The sequence below is a fragment of the Rhinopithecus roxellana genome, chromosome 6 (assembly GCF_007565055.1).
Source record: "Rhinopithecus roxellana isolate Shanxi Qingling chromosome 6, ASM756505v1, whole genome shotgun sequence".
Lineage (NCBI taxonomy): Eukaryota > Metazoa > Chordata > Mammalia > Primates > Cercopithecidae > Rhinopithecus > Rhinopithecus roxellana.
Genome location: NC_044554.1, coordinates 6,910,038 through 6,927,790, shown reverse-complemented (window position 1 = coordinate 6,927,790; position 17,753 = coordinate 6,910,038). Strand labels below are relative to the sequence as shown.

The 17,753-nt window shown below is 39.9% G+C and overlaps 1 protein-coding gene across 1 annotated transcript in view; it reads right to left on the bottom strand.

Annotated features, from left to right (window-relative positions):
• DOCK4 (dedicator of cytokinesis 4) overlaps positions 1–17,753 on the bottom strand; it is a 477,650-nt gene that overhangs the window by 173,345 nt on the left and 286,552 nt on the right. The window contains 3 exon segments of the mRNA XM_010382455.2: positions 1,711–1,817; positions 6,471–6,633; positions 7,791–7,915. Coding sequence (XP_010380757.1) covers positions 1,711–1,817; positions 6,471–6,633; positions 7,791–7,915 — 395 coding nt within the window.

Here is a 17,753-nt window from a genome sequence, read left to right as displayed (position 1 = left end):
ATAGACACTGAAATATACATTCTATAAAAATAGAAAATACCAGGTGTGGGCTGGGCGCAGTGGCTCATGCCCGTAATCCCAGCACTTTGGGAGGCCGAGGTGGGCCCATCACGAGGTCAGGAGATTGAGACCATCCTGGCTAACATGGTGAAACCCCATCTCTACTAAAAATACAAAAATTAGCCGGGCGTGGTGGCGGGCACCTGTTGTCCCAGCTACTCGGGAGGCTGAGGCAGGAGAATGGTGTGAACCTGGGAGGCGGAGCTTGCAGTGAGTTGAGATCTCGCCACTGCACTCTAGCCTGGGTGACAGAACAAGACTCCATCTCAAAAAAAAAAAAAAAAAGAAAATACCAGGTGTGTTATAATATTGCCTCTCATTTGACTAGCAATCCAAAGAAAGTTTTTGCTTGTAATCTCCTATTCATTCAATAATCTTCACTGAACATCTATCACAGGCCAGAATCCCTCTACATAGCTGTTGTTCTCAAGGAGCTCATAAATCTAACGGGGTAAGCTGAGGGATCAACAGATAGTTCTGGAAGTGTGATGAGAACAATGGTAAGAGATGTGTGTAGATAGCAGGGAGCTCAGGGAAGGGCAACTGGCCAGCTGAGAATATGAGATGGGCCAGGAAGCAGGGGATAGTTCCTGAGGGAGGGTATGGCCCAGAGGAGTCTCCGGGAACGAGCAGAAGATACTCAGAGGTAGAGGCAGGGGAAGGCTGACTCCAGGAGCCACAAGGGCAGGGAAGAGCAGAAAGAGCCAGCAGCAGAGGGTGAAGAACTATAAAGTGCTGGATGTGGTTGCAGCATCAAGAGGCCGGAAGTGGAAAGGAGTGAGGCAGTAGGGAGGTAGAAGGTTGGCACGCCCTGAGATGCCTGGGATTTAGTCTCTCAGCAAGAAGCTTTTGAATGGGTCTTAAGCTGGGAAGTCACATGTCTGGATCTGCTCCTTAGATGAGTGACCCTAATGTCTGGGCTACAGGGAGACAAGACCCAGGTCAGCAGGACCAGTTATCATAGGTGAGAGTTGATAAGGGCCTAGCTATTACACAGTTACAGAAATGGAGAAATGCAAAGGAGGAATATTTTGGAGAAAATTGCCTGTGCACTTAAAAATACATTTTTTACCCTACAGTTCATTATTACTAGTATTCTCAGATAATTACAAGAGGTTCCTCCTTTGCAAGTTTTCTTTTTGTTGCCTACTACAATACACTTTGTTCCAAATGTTTTTTATGACAATTCTTGATTTACAAGAACTGCTAAAGTTGTCATGATGAAATACAGCCACTTCTCTGCCTGCTAAGTAACAACAGCAGACAAAATAATAATGCTGACCTTGCTAAATTTACTTCTGGGGATATACAGACCTAGATAAGAAAGTGTGTACTGTAGTATTTAAAAAGTTATTTGTAAGGTTTACTTAACCCTACCACAGCAACGGAAAGAACTTTAAGAACAATACACAGATTTACCCAAATATCCACCCCTAAATTAGGATGAAAAAATAAATCATCTCTAAAATATATTCTAGAATATGACAGAATATAGAAACAATACTTTCAAAAAGATATTCTCCCTGAGAGCAATCTTACAAGAGTATTCTTTTCAGTTATTTTTTTTTCTCTTTTCAAAATGATAAGATAGTGAGGTGCTATTTCAGCACTATTTTTTACTGCCCATCGCCACCATCTGACTGATGTTACCTTATGTACGATGAGCTCATGAGTGCCATCTGGAAGAGTCCTACCATCTTCTTGCATCAGAGGGACAAAAGAAAACCCAAACAACTTCTTCTCTCCTTTCTCCTTTGCTGTAAAAAACAAAATTACTGGCTTATTTAAGCATATCTATGTTCAGGGACGTAGTTTGTCAAGAAGCATAATCATTGAGAAATATAACCCATACACAACAGTTCCCACTACACAATGGAGCACAGCTTTTCTGATAGGCCATCTCTATAAAGCAGTCACCCTCTAATCCCCTCTTCCTGCCCCCTTATCTGCAACTTACATTTCTTGCCTAATTTTCTTTATGGGAGTCGCTATCTGAAATTGTTTTTTAAAAATTTGTGGATTGCCTGTTTCTTCTTTTTACCCCTAGGTCCCATTGAGGGCAGGGGTCTTATCTGTTTTATGTTATTGTTTCAAAGAGTGCTAGGAACATAGTAGGTGCTCAATAAATATATGTTAAATGAATGAACAAGTGAATGAATGAAAGTGAAATGCTTTGTTTTGATTACTAACCATCGAAAGGGAATCTCTAAGCTCTACCCCGGTCCATGACATAACTTCTTTCCCTATATCCAACACATTTAAGGAAAGTAAGTCCTGTTGCAGTTACCTCCTTGGAATAAGTTAGGCATGTTGAAAGCCATTATGAATATTAAACCTATAGTTTAATAAGGGCTCACTACTGTGGAAACCGGAAATGAGGTGATGAGGTTTTCAGATGCCTAATTAAGAATTACAATAGCTAGAAAAGGCAAGGATCATTAGCAATTATTTATAAATAGGGAAATTGAGGTCATAGATATTCCGTAACTTGTTGTAGATCCCTTAAGTACCATTCCAGTTCTTTCCACCAAGCTTTCCACACCCCCCTCCAAAAATGAAGAAAGCATTAACAGAACCTTGTTTGGTTAACTTGACTCTCCCATTGTACTTAGATGGAAAGAGAGTTCTCCAGGGCCAGCAGCCTGTTAAGGGCTGAATTGTCACTCTTTCACGAGTGGAACATTATACTTGAACAGAAAAGTGCAACTTTCGGATGCAGTGAGATCTGAGCTGGAGGAGTTAGGTATGGTAATCCTGAAGTTTGGACAAGATGTTTAGCAACACAGCATTTAATTGCTCCAGGCATTTAAACACAGGGAAGTAGAGCCTAATGCAGAAAACGGTAATTTTGTCTGGCTGGTGCTGGTCCCTAATATGAGGACATCTCTGAAAATGTGATTATAGCAAAGGACTTTCTTTTAAAATCATTAATTTCAACCCCATAGAGAAACTGGAAAAAGAATTCATGTTTTTTAAAAAGTCAAGCAAAAATCACACCAAAGATCTCTGGGAAGAGATATCCACAGCAATGATAGTACAGAAACTTGAATCCATAGGTTCATTTAAGAACAACTGACATCTTGACGACATTGAGTCTTCCTATGCACAACCATAGCTCTTGTATCCTTTATAGCAAAACTTCTCCAAAGATTCGTCTATACCCATTACTCCCCGTCTTTCCCCTCCATCTCATTCTTTAACTCACGTTTATCACCACAGATTCACTAAAACAACTTGTCAGGTTCAACGAGTTCCATGATGCCAAATCAAATTATTTGTCCTCATCTAATTTGATCTACCACTGGCACCTGACACATGTGATCAATCCTCTCTTGAAAAACTGCCTTCATTTAGTTCCTGGATTCTATTCTTCCTGGACTGGACTTCAACCTACTAGATAGTCCTTCTTATTGTCATTTATAATGCCTCCTTCTCATTCTCCCAGCTCTAAATATGGCGAGTACCCCAGAGACCCATCCTTGGACTCCCCTTTGCTCTCTAAACTTACTACCTAGGAACTCCAATCAGTCTCGGACTTTAGAAATCATCAAAATTAGTGATGTGCTGGAGCTGGATCATACTGGCCCATAAGAGCTGAAAGTGCACATTTCTCCCCAGTTCTACATTCAGTGATGTCATGTTGGAAGCTTGAAACTGGCCATGGTGGGAGTATCTACACCATGGAAATCAGCAAATGCCAGAGATCAGGGATCCTCCCCAACCCCCAGTGCTGGCTCAGTAGACCAACCACTGAACTATATGTTCTCATTCCCAAGTTTCCAACCTGGTGGTCACTCAACTGCCCACTTGACATCTTGAGTGTCTAATAGACATCTCTGATTCAACATGTCTAAAATGCAATGTTTGATTTTTGTTCCCCAAACAGGTTCTTCCTGTTGTCTTCCCCACTTAATTAAATGATCATTCATTCTCAGGCCGACATCTTTGGGTCACTCTGGACTTTTCTCCTTCTTCCATATCTGATCTGTTAATATTCTGTAAAAAAGAATTGAACCACTACCCTCGTAATGCAGAACACTTTAAATCTCTTACTTAGAAGACTAAGAAAAGCTTCCCAAATGGTCTTTCTGTTCCCAACCTTACTACCTATAATCTATTATCCCATAAAGTAGCCAGACTTATCTTCGCTCCAAATCCTCTAGTGGTTCTTCTCAATTCAAATAAAATGCACAGTCCTCATCATGAAATAAGACTATACAAGATCTGGCGCCTCTGCTACCTTCCTGGTCCCCGCACTATTCCTTGAAAATGCCAAGCATGTTTCAAGCTCAAGCCTTTTGTACTGTCCTCTCTGCCTGGAATCTTCTTTCCCCAGAAAGAATAGTCTCAATGGCTCAGGCCTTCACTTCTTTTAGTTTGTTGCCAACACATGTCCTTATAAGAGAAGTCTTTCCTGACAGCCCTATGTAAAACAGCAACACAGTACCATCACTTCCTACTCCCTAACTGCAATTTAAGTCTTCACTGCACTTCATCACTTGCTGTCTGATGTATTATGTACTTAGTTTCTCAGCTATTAAAATCTGTCTTTCTTCTCTGGAATGAAAGCTCTGTGAGAGGGGCTATTTTCTTGTGCTCACTGATGTGTCTCCAGTACCCAGTAAAACGCCTGGCATACAGTGGGAGTTCAACAAATATTTGTTTCATGAAAAACTGAGGTTTCTGAATAAAGATATGAACACACAGATAAATATTTGGAAGCCCACTTTATAAAACGATTGCATTGGTTATTCATAGTTTGTGGTATTATCAAGATTTTTTCCTTCTTTACATTTGGCTGTTTCTTCTGACTTTTAATTAGGAAGATTAAAAGAAAAAAAAACCTATGAACAATTTTTGAAGTACAGGGATAAGAAGGTAGAGATCTAATAGATTTTACTGAAAATAGCCTTTATTCTACTTTCCAAGTTCTGAATTAGAATAATTATCTCCAAATGCTCTTTCTCTCTTTCCCCACTATTTCACCGTTATTTTCTCTTTTTCTTACCTTAACACTCAAACCTCATATTAGGCCCCAGGGAGAATTTATAACGAAGACTGATGGAAGAAATAGCACAGCACCATTGTAAGTCCTTTATGTTTTCCTACTTCAAGTCCTTTACAGGAAACTTTTCTTGGAATTTGGAAGAATTTTAAGACCCTGCTAGCTCTCTTCCTGCATTCAGCAACATTCACACAAGCATAATTTACGAAGCTCCTTGAGTCAATTCTGAAATATGCCATAATTCCAGCAACAGATAAAGTCTTCTCGGCCCGAACCTTGGGTAAATTACAACAGCACTGAGGTGAAGTCACCACAAATCTTTTGGCAAAGCCCCTATTCCTTCCAGACTGGAAAGGAGCCTGTTGCTTCTTCAAAAATGTGATTCTCCTGTATCTCTCATTTGTTGTACTGCTCCCAAAGCTAGATTCGCCAGAACCTTCTTTGGTCACAATGTATACTGGCAGTGCTAAGATACCCTCAGGGACACAGGGAATATCAGAAGATTCCTGGACTCCTGGTAGTTGGGGGAGAGACATGGGGCTTGAGAGGGTGGTAATGAATGCAAAAAAACTTAAATAGAAACACTGAGAAGCGATAACTTTATGGATAGCAATGCCCATGTGGACAAACCCTGTAACAGTTCTATGTCTTGGGTTGTTTAAATCTATAAAATGAGGCCGGGTGTGGGGGCTCATGCCTATAATCCCAGTACTTTAGGAGGCCGAAGCGGGTAGGTCACCTGAGGTCAGGAGTTCGAGACCAGCCTGACCAATATGATGAAACTCCATCTCTAATAAAAATACAAAAATTAGCTAGGCGTGGTGGCGGGCACCTTTAGTCCCAGCTACTCAGGAGGCTGAGACAGGAGAATTGCTTGAGCCCGGGAGGCGGAGATTGCAGAGAGCTGAGATCGCGCCACTGCATTCCAGCCTGGGTGACAGAGGGAGACTTTGTCTCAAAAAAAAAAAAAAATCTGTAAAATGAGGCAATTACTTCATGTTACTTCCAAGCCTTTTTCCAGCTGACATTATTTGATTCTCATTTGAATACTGTCTGAGATAGTATAGTGATGCAGATACACACAAATCAGATATGCATCTAAGCCAACCAAAGGCTTTCCCAGTGACTTCACATGCCATGAAAGGTCCTAGTGGGTTTTCCCAATCTGTGTGAGAGCTGGATCAGCTCCTGGAGACACTTGAATGGTTAGGATTGCCTGAGCCCACCAGAATCAGTTTAGTTTTTAACACTGTTCCTTCCCTTTCTGGCTAATCTTTCTAGAATGGAACAAACTGATTTTTACAAAAGTAATCAATTTAAGATCAACCCACATCTTCATGACAGCCCAGTAAGCAGGATACTCCAGCACAAGAGAGACAGGCAGTCAATGCCACCAAATACTTACTGGAACAATGCCGAAACTCGAAGCGGATGTGTGCGCCCCGGAATTTATCCACGGGAATGGGAAGTTTCAGCAGTTCAGACCACCTGGGGCTGTTGTTATGATAAAGCACAAAGGAGTGGTACTCACTGGCTGGTGGCTCCCCAGAGCCGAAGGAGATAAAATCCTAACAAAGGGAACACACAGGTTAAAGAGAGCTTCATCTAAAGATCTTTTGAAAAGGCAGAGCAATCACTTTGCTCTATCTGCCTGCCTCTCAAATGGCACTTCATAGGAAATTACCTCACTGGTCCTTTGCCATGTGTTTCTGTACCTGTTGCTGTTTAGCAGGGTGTATCTATTTAATTCTGATGCTGGTCTCCAAGGATTTACTGTGCCAAGGGTAGACCTGGGTGATACGTGGGAGATGGTCGACTGCATGCCCCACTTGGAGTTCAACTACTTGGCAAAGTTCCCAATCTGCAGTAGTCAAAAGCCTGTTTTGTGCCTTAGTAGGTGACTCACTAAGCCCCAGGACCAACCTTCTTATTTAAATGGGCAGCTGTATTTCTCCATGAAGAAGGGGCTCATAAAAACTACTTCTTCCATAAAAACACCTGCTCTTCTCACCCCAATTAGTAAGGAGTACCCTAGTCTTCATGCCTATTTTGGTCAGAAAGAAAATATATAGGATTAAATAATGAAATGGCTTTAAAACTATGCTGCATTTATCTCAGCATTTGGGGAAGACAAGGCTCGAGAGGATCACTTGAGGCGAGGAGTTTGAGATCAGCCTGGCCAACATGGTGAAGCCCTGTCTCTACTGAAAATACAAAAATTAGCTGGGCATGGTGGCACATGCCTATAATCGCAGTTACTTGAAGGGCTGAGGTACGAGAATTGCTTGAACCTGGAAAGGGGAGGTTGCAATGAGCGGAGATCGTACTACTGTACTCCAGTCTGGTGACAGAGTAAGATTCTGTCTCAAAAAAAAAAAAAAAAAAAAAAAGGAAAAAAAAACTGCTTTTAAGTAACAGCTGCTATAAGAAAATTATTGACACAATTAATTAAGCAAACTGTAAAAGTTGTTGCTGTTTTTTTTTTCCTGGCTTGTCTTCAGCATGAAGACTGCGTTTTTCTGCTCTCTTTTCTGAAAGGAATTTTAGTGAATTTAAAAAAAGGAAAAAGAAAACTACACAGGGGTGAAGGAGAAAAATAAGATAGAAAATAATGCAAATCAGAAATTAACTGATTGCAAATCAGAAAATAACTGATCACATTAAAGATTAAGTGAAAGCAATTACACAGACTTGTTTGACCTGGAAATATCAAGTATTAACACACCTTCAGGGTTTGGCCACTGCTGTCTACAATGAACATCGTAACTTCCACATTTCTGGCCACGCTCTTCCCTCCTTTCTCAAATTCTCCCCTTTCAATAGTGATATATAAATCATTCCTCATTTCACCTATAAGGAAAGGAAAATTAAAACCATGTTATATATATTAGGAAATGTAATAAAGTGCTATATCAAGGAAAACTTTATACAATATATGGTTATACATACATATAAAAGTACAAATATATTTGCATTTTTATAATTTTATAAGAGTGTCCTCACCCTCACTGCCAACATCTGAGAAGAATAAAAGCCAGCCTCTGCTACTCTGAATTAGCAATGCTGTAATTGTGTATCTAGGAGGCGAATACTGGCACCAAGTAGGAAGGTATTGTCAAGTCTCACCATTTTTCAATATTTCCCTCATTTTATTTATGAGGTGTGATTGTAAAATGACAGCCTAGCAGGGGTGGCTCAGAGAAACCAGTCTTATTACTTTATAGTCATAGCAATTTAGGGTAGAAGAAATACCTAAATGTAGTAAAATAATAGAACTGTAAAGGATACAATTACAACTTAAATCTTTTCCACAATTCATGGACAAAATGATCTCACTGCTGGAAGAATCCAGATTAGCATTTTATGAACACAGATGTAGAATAATTCAGTCATACAAACAAACTCAGCTTAATATTTCATACCATCAAGCTATAAAACAAATGAGAAAGGCCCTATATTCAAATGGACACATCCTATGTGCATATATACTGTCGATTTCTTCTCTACTGGTGATTTATAAAACTTGAGTTTTTAAAAATCTCAACCCTTTCTTATTATTGCAAGATATAAAAAGAGAAATTTGATGCCAACTAGCAAACTTAGGCAAATGTGCTAACAGCATGTTTTTACCTCTCTTATAAGAATTAAACTAGGGGGAAATAATGAATGCATAGAGAAGTGAGAAATAAGTTAACAAAGCACAACTAGAAAGTTTTTAAAGGTAAATGGTGAGATGGCAAGGTCGAATTTACTTTTACTTAACACAGATTTCAGACACTTGAAAAAAATCAAAAGTAATACTGTTTTCTTTTCTCTTTTTCTTTTTTTGAGAAAAAAAAAAGGGGGGGGTCTCGCTCTGTTGCCCAGGCTGGAGTGCAGTGGCGCAATCTTGGCTCACTGCAAGCTCTGCCTCCTGTGTTCCCGTCATCCTCAGCCTCCTGAGTAGCTGGGACTACAGGTGCCTGCCACCAGGCCTGGCTAATATTTTGTATTTTTAGTAGAGATGGGGTTTCACATTGTTAGCCAGGATGGTCTCAATCTCCTGACCTTGAATACTCTGTTTTCTAATAAAAAATTTCCCCGTAAGAAAGCAAATTACTAGAAAGTAAAATAACCAGACAACTATGTCTACAATTAGGAGTTTTATAAAACTTCTTCATCAAAGTGTGGACAAGGAAGTACCCTAGTTCCTCAATACCATGGACCATGGGAGATTATCAGTGTACCTGATCATCTTCCTCCATAAAGACCAACTTTTTATGATGGCATCATTTGCAAATGACCTAGGCTGACAAGGACACAGGTGGGCCATAAAACAGAAAAACTAACTAAGTTCTAAAAAGAATTACATCTTAGTCACTCTTTACAAAGGGTGAATATAAAATGCATATAAAACATACATTAGTGGAAACAACACAGAGGTCTCTGGCTTATGAATTTCTAGTACTCTTATACAGCTCATACAAACCAACTTGGGAAGGCAATGAACTTAAAGTCCAGGAGAAAAGCAACACATTCAACACTTTAAACATTGTATTTGTGTGCTCTGAAAGTTTTCTGTTTTAACTATGTCCTTTATTAATTTTTAGAGAATGGACCAGTACATTTTATGTTTATTAGACTTTTTATAACCCATTTCACTTTACTACATGTATTCTGTACTGCCACATTTAATGTTATTTATTTAACAATTCCATTATAGAATCAACAGCAAACCCCCAAAATTTGTCCCCTGAATCAACTGACTTCAACAAACAAAAAATAGGTCTGGTACACACAATGGTCTGCACACACTAGTTTAACAAGAGGTTTGGGAGGAAATTCTTGACAATAATGTTTCCATGAACAGATCTGGCAGGTGAAAAAACAACACTCAAATCAAGATACTTTAGAGCAAAATATATTGGCTAAAAACAGAATTCTTTTGCTTCTTGGAGTAAGTGACACATCATAAGTAGCTCTGCTTACAAATAGACTGTAAAACCTACACTGACTAATGGGAAGTATAGCTACGGGGGTTTTTACCTTAGGAATTTCTCATAATGAATAATTAGCTTGTCCAAACCACACAGGGATTAACTGTCCTGCAAAACAAAGAGTAAGTGTTTCTTGGGAAGGTGCTTTCCACTGTTATCTGCTAAAAGGACAGGGCCCCTCAGACTCCAGCAAAGGCAAGAGGTGATAAGGGAGGTTTGCAAGGTAACCTGTTTCCCTCTGTCTGTAGGCTAGGCCCAAAGGAGTGAAAATGAGGGCTGTAACTGCCAGCATCACAAAATTCTTTTTTTATGTACTGTATTTATTCATTGAATGTTTCTTGAGCATCTCCTGTGTGCTAGATACTATTATTACAAGCCAGGAAGATTCAGTAGTGAATACAGCAAAAATTATTTCCCCAGAGTCTTGATTCTAGTAGGGGTAACTCCTTAAAAATAAATAAATAAGTAAGTAAAATATATAACATGCTAAGTGATAATAGACACTGTGGATAAAAGTAAGGAGGAGGATACAAAATATTGAATGGGGATGGAGGGAGAGTTAAAATTTTCAACAGGGTAATGAGAGAAGGCCCCATGAGAAGATGAGCGCCCTGAGTAGGCTACGGTGTGTTTCACAAAGGAGTAAGGTTCCAAAGGGCGTTAGCTTCTCAGGCCAATCCCCAAGGGCTGTTTAGCTCATAACATAGCTGGATTCTCCTAACTCTTCTTCACAAAAGAGATTCTGAATTCAAATACACTAAAGGCAGTAGGTTCACAGGACAATCAGAATAAGGAGATACAGGTTCTAGTCTCTGCTACTGCTACGGTGTGTGACATCAGTCTATACAGGATATCAGAAACCTCTGGGTCTCAGGTTTTTGTTATTAAAATGAGAATAGAGTAAAGGTGGGGACAGGAGAGGTGGTAGGAGAGACAACACTACTTTGTTATATCATGCTGTTTCTATGCCTTACAAAAGAACCTCCTGAAAATAACACGTTTACAAAATCAAACTCCTTATACATACGCTTTAATTTTCTGTTCTTTAACTGTCACTATCCCTGTAACCCCATTATCTTTTGCAAATCTTTTAGACTAAAACCAGATTTCTTTGAAAAGAGAATACACGACAAGAAGAACACTTCTCCTGGATGACATTCTCCATGTGCCTCTCCCAGGAATTTTACAGCTTGCTTATGTTCCAATTCTGCAAGGTGCCACGTTTTGCCAAAATATGCAGAAGGATCAAGTTGAAACAAGTGCTAATTAAAATCAATACATTTGAGGCTGACTCTGGAGAAAACTCATGAGTCCAAATGGTGTTCAGAAAGCATCTTGGGTAATTAAGAGAGAAACCATCAAGTCAGTATAAAAAGGAGCCATAACACCCGTGTGAAAAGCTATTTCCCTGACAATGTTTATTAACACCTTGTACCTCTCAAATTTATTACTCTGAAAATTTGATGTGCACCACACTTTCTTTCTCTTTAGCAGGCCTGCTGGCTAGGGAGCCTTTACACATATGAACGCCTTTCAAAATACCACTGTAGACAAGACAAAGATAAGGTCACAAAAGTGGGAACAAACTCAAGAGTTCAGTGACTGCAGTCAAATGGGTCCATTAACAGCTTGACCTAGATGGGTAAGAGTTTCCATCAGATGGGCAAGTTTCCATCTTACCCATCAGTACCTAGATGGGTAAGAGTTTCCAACTGTAATCCTTGTTTCTGTCTTAGGAATTCCTTGGATAAAGGCATATAGTGCATGATCACCACAGCATGTAAAGCACTGTACACCATCCCAGCAGCTTTATTTTATATATATATGTGTATATATATGTATATATATATATATATATATATATAATATATACACACATATATATACAAACACATATATATGTGTGTGTGTGTGTATTGCGTATACACACACACACACACACACTGGATATTTGTTAAGAGTTATGGAACCAAATAAAATTTCCTGCCCTTTAGTTTTTTTTTTAAAAAAAAAAGAAAATGTGTAAATGACTTAGGTTTTTTGTGAACTCAGATTATCGTTGATGATGTTGTTAATGATGATGGCAGTAGTAAGAGTCCTAGTAGCAACAGCAGCAGCAGTACACTTTATTGAGTACCTACTATGTGCTGGGTACTTTGCAAAATGCTAGAAGTAGAACATCTCATTCAATTATCATATCAACTTTATAAAAAAGGCACTATCATTTCCATTTTGCAGATGAGGAAATGAAAGTGTAGGGATTAAGAAAGGTGCCCTCGGTATTATCGGTGACCCCACATTACCTCTGAAAACCTGTAATTCCATGCCGTGAGAACGGCCATCAAATAAGCCACTGCAATTCAGCCTTTGTCAGGAGAAGTGACCTGAGCAAGGAAGGGAGTAGTCCTGTGTTGCTTCGCATTTGTCAGACCAGTTTTTAAATACTGATCACAGTTCTAGGGACCATCTTTACAAGACAGAGACAGACACAAATGGTATCATCCAGATCATAAACAATATGAAGAAAGGACTCAGAACCCATCACAAGAAGGAAGATGTAGACAATAAAATTAACTGAATTTTAAAATGTTGAAGTTCCATGCAGAAAGGGAAACTGGTCCAACATGTCATTTTGAGAGACAATGTGATGATGTGTTCTTGGTCAATACAAATATTCAAGTATGAGCCAGAAAACCACCACTAGGAACCATGAAGAGGAATACATGCACTAGACACATGGCTGGAGTGGGTGGCCCCTCATGTGTGTGAAAGGCAGGTTAATACCCCCTCCCCAAAGATGCCTAGGTCCCAATCCCTGGAACCTATGAGTATGTTACCTTGCAGATGTGATTAAATTAATGATCTTGAGATAGGGGGATTCTGTTGGATTAACAGGGTGGGTCCAATATAATCACAGGGTCCTTGAAAAAGGGAGGGGGAAGGGTCAGAATTAGAGAAGGGGATATGATGAGGAACACAGAGGCTGGAATGACTTGGATCTGAGCCAAGGAGTGCAGGCAGCTTCCACAAGCTGGAAAAGGCAAGGAAGTGGATTCTCCCCTAGAGGCATCAGAAGAAATGCAGTCCTGATCACACCTTGATTTTAGTTCAGTGAGACTAGCTCATCCTGTAACCTCCAGAACTATAACATAATAAATGTATGTGAAGCCACCCTGTTATAGCACCTATAGGAAACTAATACAATGTGTCTTCCATATCCACATTTCTGTCACTTCATGACACCTTCAAGGAGGAGGAAGGAATGGGAGCAGGACTCACAGGTAACTGGAGACTGAAGCAGAGCACAGACAGGGCAAACATATGGATAGGCTGAAAAAATAACTAATATTATATTTCCAGTTTTTCACACAAGATACACTTGAGTAAAACCCATCAGGTTTTCTCTATTTTCTGTCTGTCATTCTCACTTTTGTTTTGCTTTGTTTTTAAAAGAGTACTATGAGATATTGAACTCTTTTGGGAGGTAGCTTTTTATGTTTTGCTTATGACAATTAAGCAAGCAAGGGCACATGATACAGAACCACAATGGACTCTCCAGACAGTTTTGCACAGAGGCAAGAGCATGGAAAAATGTGGTTCCCTGTTGCCATCCCACTCTAGGACAATGCGTGGAGATCTGGCAGCCCATTGGGGGAAGTCCTATTCTCTTGGGGTGGTGGGGACTGTAAGCTTCATAATTTGAGAGGTACCAGCCCCTCCCTCTGTCTAATCTAGGGCTGGGATATAACTTCAGGGTGACACATTAGAGTCTCAGCTTCCCTTTCTCTTCAGTCACTGTGGCATTCATTGGTTGAAAGACCACCATCTCCTCGCAAATCAGGGTTCAGGCCTAAGATAAGTGGTGTGGGGGCCCAGTGACTAGGGCTGGAGGGTGGTAAGCTTTGGTTAGGTTTAGGATATATACAGATACATTATATATATCAATGTATATTTTGATACAGAGTCTCACTGTCTCCTAGGCTGGAATGCAATGGCATGACCTCAGCTCATTGTAGCCTCAACCTGCTGGGCTCACGCAATTCTGTCGCCTCAGCCTCCTGAGTAGCTGGGACTACAGGCACATGCCACCATGTCTAATTTTTGTATTTTTTGAAAAGACAGGGTTTTGCCACGTTGTCCAGGCTGGTCTTGAACAACTGAGGTCAAGCAATCAACCCTCCGTGGTCTCCCAAAGTGCTGGGATTACAGACGTGCACCACCATGCCCAGCCAGATTTAGGATATATTTTTAAGGAAGATCAAATCTTACTAGTGCACATCTACTTTCTCCAAAAGAAGGCTTACTGCTGTTTCAATTCTATCTTTTGATGTGTATTTCTCTATCAGTACATAGTAAGGAATATTTATATTGGCCAGGCACAGTGACTCATGCCTATAATCCCATCACTTTGGGAGGCTGAGACGGGTGGATCATGAGGTCAGGAGATCGAGACCATCCTGGCTAACATGGTGAAACCCCATCTCCACTAAAAATATAAAAAATCAGCCTGGCGTGGTGGCAGGCACCTGTAGTCCCAGCAACTAGGGAGGCTGAGGCAGGAGAATGGTGTGAACCCGGAAGGCGAAGCTTGCAGTGAGTGGAGATCGTGCCACTGCACTCCAGCCCAGACGACAGAGTGAGACTCCATCTCAAATTGAAAAAAAAAAAGAATTTATATTTAAAATAATGAAATTGCGTACTTCTTTTTTTTTTCTCAAAGTGACTTCTATTTATTTTTTATATTTTTGTTTTTATTTTGCTTTAAGTTCCGGGATGCATGTACAAACATGCAGGTTTGATACACAGGTATACATGTGCCATGGTGGTTTGCTGTGCCTACCAACCTGTCATCTAGGTTTTAAGCCCCGGATGCATTAGGTATTTGTCCTAATGCTCTCCCTCCCCTTGCCCCCCACCCCCTACAGGCCCCAGTGTGTGAAGTTCCCCTCCCTGTGTACATATGTTCTCATTGTCCAACTCCCACTTAGGAGTGAGAACATATGGTGTTCCTGTGTTAGTTTGCTGAGAATGATGGCTTCCAGCTTTATCCATGTCCCTGCAAAGGATATGAACTCATTCTTCTTTATGGCTGCATAGTATTCCATGGTGTGTATGTGCCACATTTTCTTTATCCAGTCTGTCATTGATGGGCATTTGGGTTGGTTCCAAGTCTTTGCTATTATAAATAGTGAAGCAATAAACAAATGTGTGCATATATCTTTATAATAGAATGATTTATAATCCTTTGGGTATATACCTAGTAATGGGATTGGTGGGTCAAATGGTATTTCTGGTTCCAGATCCTTGAAGAATTGCCACACTGTGTTCCACAATGGTTTAACTAATTTAAATGCGTTCCTATTTCTCCACACCCTCACCAGCATCTGTTGTTTCCTGACTTATTAATAATCGCCATTCTAACTGGTGTGAGATGTATCTCATTGTGGTTTTGATTGGCATTTCTTTAATGACCAGTGACAATGAGCTTTTTTTACATGTTTCTTGACCGCATAACTGTCTTCTTTTGAGAAGTGTCTGTTCATATCCTTCAAAATTGTTTATTTTCTTAAACATAAGATAAACATCTCTATAACGTTCTTCTTACTCCAGTCTGTAAATCATTATTCAGTCAACTTTGACCAAATAGAAATTTGACTTATTTGAACTATAAAGACACATGCACACATTTGTTTATTGCAGCACTATTTATAATAGCAAAGACTTGGAACCAACCCAAATGCCCATCAATGATAGACTAAAGAAAAAGGAGGATTCGTTTGAATAACACTTGTAAAATAAACTTAAATAAATCCTGAGATTACTATTAAAACTGGCCCCCAAATCTCAACTCTATCACTCCAGTGTTTTCAACTTAAATCTTTTTAGGGGATGGGCATGGTGGCTCATGCCTGTAATCGCAGCACTTTGGGAAGCTGAGGCAGGAGAATCGCTTGAGCCCAGGAGTTCAAGACCAGCCTGGGCAACATAGGGAGATGTCATTTCTCCAAATAATAAAAAATTAGCTGGGTGTGGTGACACATCTGCTGTGGTCCCAGTTATTCAAGAGGCTGAGGCAGGAGGATCACTTGAGCCCAGAAGGCTGAGACTGTAGTGAGCCGTGATTGCACTACTACACTCCAGCCTGGGTAACACAGGGAGACCCTGTTTAAAAAAAAGAAAAAGAAAAAAAAAAAACTTTTTAGGGTTAGGAGCTTTACAGACCTACTAAAAGTGAATGCACTGAAATGTATAAATGATGGGTTCCCTAACAAAGAATGACAGTTGAACCAAGTGATATATGGGAACAAGTCTCTAGAAACAGGGTATAGGCATGAAAGCTTGTTATGAAATCATGATGGAGACAAAGAAAATTGTGCCTGGAAAGAATCACAGAGTAAAGAATGGACATTTGGGGTGCAGGGAAGACAGTCAGATCTTCCATGACATTCCTGACACATCAGCCAGCTTTGCTCCAGAATGTCTGATGGATGGAAACTTAGACCTTCCTGATACTCCGCAACAGGCCAGGCCCTGCTTTGCATAGGGTCTGTTAAGATATTTAGAGCTGGGCTGTCCAACAGGGTGACTGCTGCCACCTGTGGCAAAGGAGCACTTAAAATGTGACTTGCTGAAAAGAGACATGCTGTATATGTACGATACTCGCCAGCTTTCAAAGACTGAGTTTGAAAACAGAGTGTAAAATAACTCATCAGTAGTTTTTCATATGAATCACCTATTAAAATGATAATATTTTGGATATTTTGGGTTAAATAACATATATGGTTAAAATTAATTTCACCTCTTTTATTCTCATTTTTTTAAAGTGGCTACTAAAAAATTTAAAATTACCTTCATGGTTCAAATGATGTTCCTACTGGAAAGCACTGATTTAAATAATTTGCTGCTCTCTCGCCCAGATTGTGGAACTCCTTCAATCAGAGGTATTTGGCTTGGAGGTGGCAGCGACAGAGTCTCACAGAAAATGTTCTTCCTCAGTTGGAAGTCTGACACCTTAAGAAATAAAGTGCTGCGCGACAGAACCTTAACCAAGAAATAGTCCAGAGGACTTCATGATGACTCAGAAGCACATGGGCAGGTCAACTCCTCACACTAGGAGACCTGTCTGTACAATAGTGAGACCAGTGGAGAATTGCTGTGCCTATGTTTTTCCCATTTCAAAAAGAGTCTGGCACTGATTACATTCTGTGACTGAAAAGAGTTTTGTGTATGTTCTTGTCCTTGTCAGGATCACAGATAATTCATTCTGCAGAGAGGCAGTGACTGTGTGCATAAACTTGGTCCTGTTGGTATAATCATGTGCCTCACCTGTTTTGACCCCTATCAGAATGCTAAAGATGCAAATTAACTCTGAAGGCCACATCTAGACAATGAAAAAAAAATTATGCTTGCAGACTGTCATTGTAACATTGGCATCAGAAATATTGTTCACATACATTTTCTCATGGAGGATTTCAGCTCAAGTTTTCATTAGAGCCGCAGATGAGAATGAATTGACAAGTCTGAAATTAACAAAGGAAAAAACAATGACTGCATGTTTCCCAGTGTAAAAAATTCACCTGAATTTTAAAGTTGCTTTCAGTTGTTTAAGGAAATACATACATCTCTCCCTTTCCTATTATAGAAGATTAAAAAGCCAGAGGAAGAAAGGGAAAAAAGAAAGAGAAGGAAGTGCTTTTAAAAAACCTCTTTTG